The sequence below is a fragment of the Panthera pardus genome, unplaced genomic scaffold, assembly GCF_024362965.1.
Source record: "Panthera pardus isolate Hobbes unplaced genomic scaffold, ASM2436296v1 HiC_scaffold_8, whole genome shotgun sequence".
Classification (NCBI taxonomy): domain Eukaryota; kingdom Metazoa; phylum Chordata; class Mammalia; order Carnivora; family Felidae; genus Panthera; species Panthera pardus.
This window is the reverse complement of record NW_026527013.1, coordinates 107,900,070-107,913,162: the sequence shown is the minus strand read 5'-3', so window position 1 is coordinate 107,913,162 and position 13,093 is coordinate 107,900,070. Positions and strand designations below refer to the sequence as shown.

Sequence of the window (13,093 nt, the reverse complement as noted above, 5' to 3'; positions counted from 1 at the left end):
CTACCTCATACAGTATTGAACATTGCTGGTTGGAATCTGAATCCGACATTTGGCTCCAAGTTTATGGTAATCTTTACCCTAGTTTCATTTGCGACATTCCCCTTATTAAGTCAATGCATTCAAAGCTACAGATTAGTGAAAGCCTAAGTAAAATACAGGTTCACACCTATTTATTGCCAGTATAAATCCCTTTTACAACCTCATATCATCTTGCCAAGGACACAAAATATGCTGAGGGGGGAAATGAGCATTGGGAATGCATCAGAAGCTGCTAACTTGGGGGAGGGGAGCAAGCTGGAAGATTTGCCACGTGGGAAATGAAAGGCAGAGATTGTGAATCAGATTGGAGTTTTGTCTAGCGTTTGTAGGTCTGTTAGAAGATAGCATAGATGATTTAAGGGTCTGTGATGGTCAACGATGTGTAGGAGGTCTTTCTAGACATTAAAATCAAAGAATACCACTAGTTGGGTTTTTTTTTTTTCATTTTCTTTGAGTCTTGTAACATTCTTCTCATTAGTGCTGCTGCATACAGCAGGTAACTTGGTAGTTACTAAGGTAACAACATATTTTAGAACAAGTAATAAATGTCTTTGAAGAGAAAATTAATTTGTGAAACGTAAAGCATAGTTATTCTTAGAGTGCTTTTCGTTTACATTACTACAAAAGTTAGGGTGGCACTCCTGTCATTTAAAATAGTTAAAGATGAGAATTCAACTTTCAAGAATTTCTAGCTGTACTTTTTGCACTTTTTTAAAAGCCATTTTTAACCTCAGATTTACCATTGCTCATCCAAAAAGAACTGCAATGGATAGAGACCATTTTAAGGGAACCTTATTTACTATACACCGAAATACGTGATTTTGCCTGCTACTTCCATCTCTTACTACGTATCCGAATTGATACAATGGCTTAAACATGATAGTCTCTTCAAATAATAAAATGTGTCTAGATCCATGGATATTATTTTACATACAACAGTGTCAAGAAAAGCACTTCATTTTCTTCCATCTTTATTTGGATAAAATACCTGAATGCTACAGTTTATATTCAAAACATAGCTAGAAAAGTGCTAGAAAAATTAAATGGGTTATGCCAAAGGGTTATAGGAACCAACTTGAAGGAACACCTCATGGCCAAAATCTGGAACAACTTGAACAGTAAAATATATAATGGAGTATAGAGTTAGAATCCAAAGTATAAAATAAATATCTTTGAAATCAGCTCATACTGATATAGATAAATGATGGAATAACTAGATAAATGGGAACAAATATATGGGAGACACATTCCTTTAAAGAATTCCAAAAGAATCACAGATGATATACATAGATATATCTACCCCCCCAACCCCTGCCTCTAGGAAATGGTGCTTAATGTCTCCCTTACCCAGACCTTTTGAGTTCAGACTGTACTGAGGACTTCGTGTACGATGAATAGAGAATTAATAATGGACAACTGGGATGTAATGGGACAGATGGTAGTTACACTTGTGATGAGCATAGCATAATGTATAAACTTGTTGAATGACTCAGTTGTATACTTGAAACTAAGGTGACATTGTGTGTCAGGTATATTCAAACAAACAACAAACAAACAAAAAGTAAAAACACCAAAACAAAAACAAAAAATAAAAGAGAGAGAGAGAAAGAGACAAAGGGTGAAGTACGGGTGGGAGGTAACTTTAAAATGGAGACACCTGGCAAACAAAATCTCAGATAAAGTTAATTTTGTTGGTGATATCTTGTTGATAGCATGTACCCTTTGATAAGATGTGATAACAATGGCCTATTGAATGGCCCTTCATCCCTTTGGTGTTTGTCACCAAAACCCATAGCCGAAGAGTAATCATGAGAAAAGACCATTGTTGAACCCACATTGAAGGACATTCTACAACATACCTAACCAGTACTCCTCAAAAGCGTAAAATGAGACACTGGGGACATTTGACAAACTGTCACAGGTCAGAAGAGAATATAAGATATTAATACTTTGTAATATTGCCTCCTGGACAAGATATTAAGTCAGAAAAAAAAAAAGTAGAAAAAACCTAGTAAAATCTAAGCAAGATGTACAGTTTAGTGGAATTTAATTAATATTGTACCAATTTGTTTCTTAGTTGTGGCCACGCAGCTCAGTAATGTGTTAATGAGGGAGGCTTGGTGGAGAGTATGTAACAACTCTCTGTGCTATTTTTGCAACTCTTGTACAATATAAAACTATTGGGGCGCCTGGGTGGCTAAGTCGGTTAAGCGTCTGACTTCAGCTCAGGTCACGATCTCGCAGTCCGCGAGTTCGAGCCCCGCGTCGGGCTTTGGGCTGATAGCTCAGAGCCTGGAGCTTGCTTCCGATTCTGTGTCTCCCTCTCTCTCTGCCCCTCCCCTGTTCATGCTGTGTCTCTCTCTGTCTCAAAAATAAATAAACGTTAAAAATTTAAAAAAAAAAGATAAAACTATTATGGAATAGTTTATTAAAAATATAATTATATGTATGTACCTATGTTCTCATAGAGCCACTGTGGATCATATAACAACTCGTAAAAACCAAAAACCAACCAACCAAACAAAACCCCCTAGAACTAGCAGCAATAGCCATTGATTCCTGGACCCCTAGAGCATCATAAAGAGCAATGATTCAGCCAATACTATCTTAAATTGGTTCTAAGGTAATTCTTTATTTTTTAATTCTTAATCCCTCAACACATCACCCATTCTTAGCTTTCCAGAATGCCAGCTCTGAACAAGCTAAATTGCTCTCTAGGTTTGAGAAAGGAATTTCACAGACTCCTACCACATGCAGATGGAGTCAAAACCTGGTCCCACTTCTGTCTCCAATCTCATCTTCCACAATCGCTTATTGTCACCTCATCTTCAATGAACAATTAATTTTCAGTTCTCTAAATATACCATGTCGTAGTGTCTTGATATGTCATTGCACATGCAGTTATGTCTCTCGGGAAAATTTTTGCCCCTTTACCCCTGATTCCTTCATCCTTCGGGACTCAGTTCACTCCTTTCTTAGATCCTTTCTAACTTTGCCTAGGTTGCTGTTTTTTGTTTTGTTTTGTTTTGTTTTGTCCATAAAACCCTTGCATATCTCTATTATAACACTTATTATTTGCATTACTGCCTTTCATGCCAGTCTGTAAACTTTAAAAGGTTTTTTTTACTGCTATATACCTACTATCTCTAAAGTGCCTGTTGCAGTCAGTGCATAATAAATGTATACTATGTGAATGAACAAAATTTAAAAAAAAGTTTTATGGATGTCAAAATACATGTGTCAGAGGAACTATTTTGCTACATTAACTAGAGTAAGTCAAATGAGTGAAATAATTTAAGTATTTAAAAGATCACCAAAAATTATAGATAGGGAGATTAACTTATTTACTTTTTTGAATAAAATATATTTTGACATATTTGTTTCATATATGAAGCTAGAGCATGGGAAAGGCTAACATCTGCGTTTAATGAGTTTAATATTTCTCTTAAAAGCATAGTCAATAAAGGATAAATGCATGTAGTTTAAATGACTAGGTTGAGTAATTTATTTTTAACTCTGTAGTATCTCTCAATCATTTAAATTGTTTTAATTTTTAGGTTAGTGTTATAATCAATATAATAAGAATTTATAAAATATAGCTTATTAGAAATCTAAAAAGAGGTAAATTTTATCCACCATCAGAGGAAATAAATATAGTTATAATATCCATTTATGAAAACTTTTCTTCCACAAGTTAGGGAATCTGTAAATATATGGTGATATTATTTTTGAGCACAATAATTTAAAAATACATATTGTTTACATCTAAGAAACACTAGGGGACAATTTACCAGAAATAAGGAATTCTGAGTCCCAGTCTTAGCTCAGTTATTAACTAGCTTTGCCACTCTGAACCAACTGATTAATGTTTGCATTTCAGTGATCTTGTACATGAAGTAGGGTAATTAAGCGGTGCCTGGGTGGCTCAGTGGTTGAGCTTCCAACTTCAACTCAGGTCATGATCTCACAGTTCGTGAGTTTGAGCCCCACAGTGGGTTCATTGCTGACAGCTTAGAGCCTGGAGACTGCTTCAGATTCTGTGTCTGTTTCTCTCTCTGCCCCTCCCCACCCTCATACTCTCTCTCTCTCTCTCTCTCAAAAATAAATAAACATTAAAAAATATTTAGACATGGGGTAATTAATATTTGCTCTGCTTCCTATATTGTTATTTTGAAGATTACCTTAAATGATGAGTGTGGAAATTCTCTGAACTATAGCAGTATGATTCACATATATAATATTGTTTTTATATTACATATAAGACTACAGAGGAACTGTTAGTGAAATCTCAAATCTTTTATTACATCGTACTTTCTGCCAAACTTCATAAACAAAGGCTATTTTTCAATATGTGAGAGCTGGAATTATATAAAGACAAATGTGAAGAAATAAAGACACAAGAAACTAACAACTTTGATGTAATGCAGTCAAATACACAGGGGATAAAATTCTCATAACTCATATGTCACAGATGGAAAGCATACCTTGAACCCCCCATGCAGTAAAGAAACAAAACATGTCTCAGGACTTTGCCTCAGAACTCCAAGACATTTCTCCCCACACTCAACCACCATTCAAAGACAGCATATAAGACAAAGTTCATGTCCACATATTCAATAAATTAAGCCCTTTGCTCTCTGTGTCTTGACCAGTTTCAGAGTCTTGATTCTAGCATGCATCAGGAAAAGGGAATTATTCTGTAGTTTACCAAAGTCATTTTAAAATTTGGTAAAGATAAAATTATTATCTGATACTTGACGTTTCATTTTACATAAATTTGATAGTCATTTTAGGGTTTAGCATGGATAAGTAAGAAGACTCATAGTGGAAAGCTCTACAAAAGGCAGCATTATCTCATTGTTACTTTAAAAAAATATAAAATTGGCCAAACTATTCAACTTCCTCTACATGGTATAATTGTTCTTATTTTGAGATGTGCATCCACTCTTTTTTTGTTTCTTTTGTTTTGTTTTTCTTTTCCATATACACTCTTGATTGGCAGAGCTGGTCATGGTGGCAAAGTTTGAGCATATGAAGAGACATAAGTAAGACATGAGCTCTGTCCTTAAGGTGCTTGCTTTCCTTGGTGGGATTTCAGTAAGGCAATAGTCATTATAAATACAAATTGTTAAGGTTTTAAAGAGAAGTGTCTGCTTTAAGAACCATGGTGGATCAAGGGGAGCATCACTGAAGAAATGCCTGAGCTCAGTCTGGAAGAAGAATAAAATTTTTCCACGAATGAGGTTGTAAATGGAATATAATGTAGAAGGAGCACATCACTGAAAACACAAAATTATGAAAAAAGTATAATAAACCTAGGGAATTGCAAGTAAAATGCATGGTATATGTATTAGTTTCCCAGAGCTGACTTAACAAAGTAGCAAAGACTGGGTGGCTTAGAAATCTATTGGGTCATACTTGTGAAGGCTCGAAACCTGAGGTCAAGGTACTATAGGGTTGATTACTTCTGAAGGCTGTGAGGAAGAATCTGTACCATGCTTGTCTTCTCACTTTAGGGTGGTTTGCTGGTGATTTTTGGTGTTCCTTGGCAGGAAGATGAATCACATTGATCTCTGCCTTCATATTCACCTTGCGTTCTTCCTGTGTGCATGCCTGTCTCTGTGTCCATATTTCCTCCTAAGAAGGAAACCTGCCATAGTAGATTAGAACCCACCCTAGTTACCTCATTTTACCTTGATTACCTCCGTAAAGAAACTATTTCCAAATAAGGTCACATTCTGATATACTGGGGGATAAAGTCTCACATATCTTTTGGGGGAACACGATTCAACCCATAAAGTTTGAGTATGGCTGAAATATAGGATGTATAAGAAGGTGGAATGGGGAAAGGCAAAAGGGGTAAAAGGATAGTGATGGAAACAGAAAGATGGGCCTAGATTATTTAAAATAGGACTTCCTATGTAGAAACACAAGTGCTTATTCCATACATACAATTTAAGTGGATGTGTCTTAGGAAAGAGATCAGTGTTCTCTATCTGCAACCAGAAGATTTGGTTCTGTATCATAACTAATCCCAGATTTTGGGAATGTGGGACAAGTGTACTTGATTATTCAATCTTTAGTTCATCAACTATGAAGGAAAATTTTTTCTCTAAAGTAGCATTATAAAAATCAATGACAACTATAGAAGTACAGATACTAATAAAGTTAAACTACTTTATTTTTTTTGTTGTTGTTGTTAATTCATTTTTGAGAGACAGAGACAGAGTGCAAGCAGGGGAGGGCAGAGAGCAGAATCTGAAGCAGGCTCCAGGCTCTGAGCTGTCAGCAGAGCCTGACATGGGGCTCGAACCCACGAACCATGAGATCATTACCTGAGCCGAAGTCAGATGCTCAACTGACTGAGCCACCCAGGCGATCCAAACTACTTTATTAAAATAAGATAGACATGAATCCTGGAGCTCAATTTCTTTTTTTCCATTTCTTTCAAAGTAATTATACACTTAACTTTAACCGTTTGATTTAGCAGCTTACTTGTGGACAGCTCTCCGCTCTTGACCCTTGCTTTTTCTTGCAGTTTTTCATGCCTCACGACTTTATTTCCAACTTCATCCAACCTGAAATGCGTAATTTCTTTGACTCTGGAAAACAGTCTGCCTCCTTCTGTTGCATCTGTCCTGAAATCCCCAAGCTGTGTTTGAATCCGGTTGCCCACGTACTTCATTCCCACACCCAGCTTGCTGAGCTCCTGTGGGTGCCCTGTAGCACCAGCTGGCAGCTCGTTGCCCTCCACGTATGGCTTCCAGACAGAGCTGAGCTATCAGTTGAGTGCTGCTCACCAAGCACCAAACATGAGCCTCCTCCTTACCTGGAAGAAGACCTTCCAGAACTCTTCAGTCTCCTCAAGGTCTCTTTTCCACTGATGCCCCTTGCTTTCAGCCAGTGACCATATTTAAAACTTCACAGAGAATGTGAGTTTTTCTGTTTTTCCCTCACTCTACTTTCTTTTAGATATACTTGTTAAGATTTGTGAATTCACAAGTGCACACACTTTCTTGTCTCTAGGTTTATAGAAAATGTTCACCTGTTTTGAACAGGTCTTATTCTCAGATTGGTGACATCGCTCCTGTCTGAGTTCCTGTCCTGGACTTTGTCTGACCAGCTACTTTTGGCATGTGTCCCTCTTCCTCTTAACTGACTCCTTCTGAGTATACCAAAAATATATTCATATCTCTCACACTAAAAAAATAAATAAAATCTTCTCGCTCATCCATGTTCTACTGAAAGAATATCCCCACCTCTCTCCTTCTTTGTTTTCTGAAAAAGAGAAGTAAATAATCCCTACCTCTATTTCATCTACTCCTTTGAATCATTTTTAAACTTATTGAGGTCTGGATTTCAAGCCTACTTCTCCACTGTCCAATCCAGTGTCATTTTTCAATTCAGTTGATATTTGCAGAACATATTTGCTTACTCAGTAGCTTCCTTGGGATATATCTCAAAGACTCCAACACAGCATTCCCTAAGTTGAACTTTATAAACCTCTTTTTCCTCCTGTCTGCTGTCTTGGTGAGCAGTTATCACACACAAGCCACACATCTGGAGGTCTTCTGATACTCCTTTGTCCCTCTCATCTATGTTTAAATAGTTACCAAAGCCTTAGATTTCTTGTATGCCCTTTAATCCCCATGGCTACTGTTGTGGTTAAATGTGGGTGACTTTCCATTGGGCCAGTGAACTAGATTTCAAAATTATTTTTATATTTCTCACAAGCTTAAAAAAAATGTAACTGCTCTCTCACGATCTAGGATAAGTCTAGTCTCCTTGGAATGGAATTAAAAGCCTCGCCTCCTGGTTTTGACTAACATCTAATTATCATTTGTTTTTACTTTCATTTGGCTGTGATGGTGAGAGAGATTGACCAGAGACTCTCTGAAGAAAGCCATAGATTGTTTCTTCAGAAAATTACATTTGCCCCCATGCACACAAGCTCATGTTTTGTTGTAGTGATATTAAAGGGGTTCACAGACTCCCTTAGATCTGTCAGTGAACCCCATTGTCCAATCCAGTCTCTGGACACACTCTGCAACACTTTCAGCAAGGCAGAGATACTTACAGTTCCCCTTAGTGTCCTACTTCATGGTACCCTTCACACAATCCCAGGCTGCTCTGTTCACGTGATGAGCAGAATAAAACCCACTCATTTTCCATCCAGTAACCAAAGGTCAACTGTAGGACTATCCTCATTCTTTCCACACACACATAAGTATGGATTATTTTTCTCCTTTAATAACCTGTTGTATATGACTTCCACTAAAATGTAATAAAATAACCCAGGGGAGACAATCAAATTTAAAGCTAACGAGACTTGGAATCAGAGTGACATGGTGAGCGCATGGCAGAAATGGATTTCTTTGGTAAATGGTATAATGTTCCCTGACCCAGGTACTGAGAGTTTAACTTTGAGGAAGGAGAAATTTCTTCTCCTAAATTAGTATCATTTCAGGCTTTACGATGGAACTGACACTTAAGTTGGTTTTAAAAACTACAGAGGATTTGGGAATGTGAAGATGTGAGGTACAGAAGATGAGGGAGGGATTTCAGACCCGGACATTTGCTAGGCTGCTTTCATTTTAGAAATTAGAACGAAATTAACTTTCATGTGGTTCATGAGACTTACTCCCTGTCCTGTATTTTCCTTCCTTCCTTCCTTCCTTCCTTCCTCTCTCTCTCTTTCTTTTTTCTTTTCTTTTCTTTTCTTTCTTTCTTTCTTTCTCTCTTTCTTTCTTTCTTTCTTTCTTTCTTTCTTTCTTTCTTTCTTTCTTTCTTTTGGTTGTTAATGTTTGTTTATTTTTGAGAGAGAGAGAGAGAGAGTGAGCAGGGGAGGGGCAGAGGAGGGGCAGAATCCAAAACAAGCTTCAGGCTCTGAGCTGTCAGCACAGAGCCTGCCTGAAGTGAGGCTTGAACCCATACACTGTGAGATCATGACCTGAGCCAAAGTCACGCATGCTCAACCAACTTAGCCACCCAGGTGCCCTAATGTATTTATATTTCTTATTAGAAGTTTCCTTTTTTGGAATTCATGCTGAACTCATTTTTCCAGTTTTCTGATAATTATATATACTGATTTGTAAGATTTGAGACCTTGGTTCATCAAATGTGTTTTTAGGAAATCTAATCCTGTGGGAAATTCCTTAAGAAAGCATTCAATGGGGCAACCTGGGTGTCTCAGTCAGTGGTTAAGCGTCCCACTCTTGATTTCAGCTTAGGTCGTGATCTCACATTTCTTGACATGGAGCCTCCATTGTGCTCTGTGCTGACAGTGTGAAGCCTGATTGGGATTCTCTGTCTCTCTCCACCTTTCTCTCCTCTTTCCTCTCTCTCTCTCTCTCCTCTTTCCTCTCTCTCTCTCTCCTCTTTCCTCTCTCTCTCCTCTTTCCTCTCTCTCTCCTTTTTCCTCTCTCTCTCCTCTTTCCTCTCCCTCTCTCTCTCTCTCCTCTCTCTCTCAATAAATAAATAAGAGAAGTATTTAATGAGCTAACACACTTGTGATTCACATTAACATGGTAAAGGCTCCGAGAAGTCCTGTGGTAAACAAATTTAACTTGTTTAACTCAGCACTTCACAACTTATTTGATCCTAGAATCCCTTTTTCCACAGCAGCTGTTATCTCAAAGGACTATTTATTCACACTGTGGGGAATTATAATGACTCTAAATATTCACCTGGTATGCACTCTCTTTCTGAATAAAACTATTTATTAAACATCCAACCTAAGTTGTTTTACATTTTTGTTCACAACTCCAAGATTCCAAAATAGTCTTTAACCTAAAATACGTAAATCATAGGGGCGCTTGGTTGGCTCAGTCGGTTAAGCATCTGACTTCAGCTCAGGTCATGATCTCGCAGTCTGTGAGTTTGGCACCTGGGGCGGGCCGGCTCTGTGCTGACAGCTGAGTCTGGAGCCTGCTTGGGATTCTGTGTGTCCCTCTCTCTGCCCCTCCCCCACTCACACCTCTATCTCTCTCACTCTCTCTCAAAAGTAAATAAACATTATTTTAAAAAAAAAGAATACTTAAATCATGCATTATATATGTGTTTCAAAAATTTTTTATTAACCTACTGTAAGAGATCTATTTGAATATATTTTTAATAAGTCAAAAAAGACTATCATAAATCTTTTGAAACCAAAAGGATGGCTAAGTTTCAAATGGTTTTCTCCTTCACCATTTGAATGAGAAAATTAAAGTATAAAGAGGTTTAAGAACTATGTGAACATCACGGAGAGATTCTGCGGTAGATCCAAGACTTAAATTGGATGTCTTAAAAAAGAGCCCAATATTCTTTTGTTGCTCACCAATCCAATCCATCTTTAATAATACATTTATAAATAATAAAAATGATCCTGGTTGTGATGACAGTTGAGATTTTTCATGACTTAAGGTTCAAAACAAAACTGGGAATGGTTTTTGTAAATGTCCAGTTTTAAATTCACAATCAAACTAAACACAGTTGAAATGATATTGGCCTAATTGAGAACAAAAGCTTTAACAGAAATAAAATTGTAATAATCAGAAGAAATGTTTTAAAAATAGCTAGTTGTCTGGAAATATTAACTCGAGAAAATCCGGAATGTAAAGTGAAAGTACGATTCTTTTTATTCTTATTTGTTTGTTTAGCATGTCATTTAATTAAATGTTTTTTTTTTTTTACAACATGAAATCACTCTTGGAGATCAAAGTCATTAGCAGAACACAGCAGACTGTGCCTATTAGTTGATTCTAACCAGTTCTGCGGTTTAAGCATAAGTTGTTTTCCTAAGGCAAAGGCATTTCCGTCTGTTAGGAAATAAGGACCTTTAAAATTTATTTCCACTATGGCATCATATCATAGCTTCTTCCTTAGTCACTTAAAAAAATTTAGGACATATCGTGCTCTCAATCAACTACATAAAACCATATTTGAAAGAGAAAACTTCTTATATGAAGTTACCTTTTCAAAATAGAATTTCATTTCATTACTCAGCATGCTGGGCCATAATACAGTTTGGGAGCCATCAATGCATAAAGGCACAGGATACTTTTTTTTTTCCAACTAAAGTGAGTATCTCTGTGTATAAGAAAAACCTCTTTACTCCCAGGAAACACATCCAACCTTTTCAAGATTAAGGAAATAACACACCATGTATGCTATTTTAATTAGTATTAAATACGGACTAAAAGTCTGGTGAACTTAGCTTCTACCTGTCTGTAACTTTATCACCTTGTGGAAAATTAATGTTGCAAAGTCAAATGTGGCAATAAAATATATAGAATAAGGCATATTTGCTAAAGAATAAGATGTATTCATGAAGTTTATACTCATAACATTCAATCATTAGTAAAAGTATATTTCATGTTGAGAAATAAGATGTGCAAATTTTTAAATTTTTAATTTTTCAGATATTCTACTCTCCCTTGGCCCTCTTCATACCGCCTTCAGTATATGCTGTTCATCTTCAATTCAATCTTCTCTACCAATTTTGGATCCACACAGAGGTGACTTTTTTTTCTTTTTTGTTTTTAAAGTTCTATACCTAAATAGTTAGCCTGAAGCAATGTCCTGGAAATCCACTAGCAGCTGATTTATTGTGTAAGAAAAATCTTTGTCTGCCTTCTTTAAGGAGAAACATCTGTTCATTTTTATTCCTTTTATATTGAATATATATTGCAAAGTTTATAAGAAGCAATGAGGCCAGTTGGTCTCAATTAAATAAAACAATTTTTGAACTATTAAGTACCAAAACATTCTAATACTATATTCAATACAGTATCTTCCTGTATTACAGTTTATTAAACATTGTTTACCCAAAGATGTTGAAATTCATTTCAACTTAAATATATAAATTTATATATATATAATTTTTATATATTTATAAATATATGCATATATGTAATTTATCTATTGAATGTAACTGTTATTTAAAATATTTATTTTATAATATGATTTATTATATAATAATAAAAATATTTAACTATTTAAAATATATAATATTGATACATTTTTATTTACATATTTATACTTACACACATACATATCAGTTAGTAGGGGCTCTGAAAAAAGTTTAACTCTTAAAGAAATTATGAAAACTCTTTTGATTGGAAATCCTGCTTTATTTTAGAGTTTAGGATTTATTTAGAGAATGTTTAGTACGTTTAGCTTTTTCTCCCCCCAGAAAAGTAGCATATATAATTTCTTGGATTGTCTGTGGTATCTCAAATTGTCAGATTTGAATTTTTGCAGATAGATCATTAAGCAACTGATTGTTTTATGAGCTATTGTACTCTGCTGGTTGTCAAATACCAGAAATCAGAGACCTAGAAAAATTTTTGCTTATGTACATGAGAACCTTTTCAAGCATTTGGTATTTGTTGGGTGTGTTTTGAAGTTCCATAGGAAACACATTGACAGGTGTTGCAGATGGTTGAACAATACAGCAAATAACAGCTGCATTAGATACCAAAGCTTGATACACAAAGTACATTATTTCATTAATCTGCAGTATTCATGCTACTGATTTACTTGGAGTAAAGAGACTGTTATTATGCCTTTGGACATATGTGACATTATTTGAAGATCTGTGGTGAAATAGCATTGCATTTTATGGCAGTTGACATACATCAAATAGTCAAATACTACAACTGTCTGAAAGAGTTGTTGAGGCCAATTCTGACTGTAGAGGTCAAAGACCAAATTTGTTTAAATCAGTAAAGGAAAGCTTTCTGATGATTTACATGGAGGGGTTAAAGGAGAATTACATTTTTATAGCAGCTCTGCTCCAGGTCAAGCCACGTATTGGGTCAGGTATTAGTTCGTGAATACAGAACACTGGTGCCTAAGTAACTTCCGCCTTTTCCTGTGTTCCTCTGAGAGGTCTATGAGCTTGAGTTCCATCTCAGAATGTAAAGAGGCAGTGGTGGAAAGCCACTGGTGAAACATTTCTTTTACACTCAGAGCCTCCAGGTGGCTTCATTTCTAAACTCAAAAGCAATGCATTACAACTTTTCACTTGTGTTATACTTCAAAGTTTTGAAAGTAGTATACAATGAATAAT

General features: G+C 36.0%; 1 protein-coding gene across 6 annotated transcripts in view; it reads left to right on the top strand.

Annotated features, from left to right (window-relative positions):
- The window catches only part of AGMO (alkylglycerol monooxygenase), a 387,401-nt gene that overhangs the window by 182,770 nt on the left and 191,538 nt on the right, over window positions 1-13,093 (top strand). For all 6 annotated transcript variants that reach the window (XM_053896924.1, XM_053896923.1, XM_053896922.1 and 3 more), the window contains one exon: window positions 11,442-11,537. In XM_053896924.1, coding sequence (XP_053752899.1) covers window positions 11,442-11,537 — 96 coding nt within the window. The remainder of the gene's footprint in view (window positions 1-11,441; window positions 11,538-13,093) is intronic.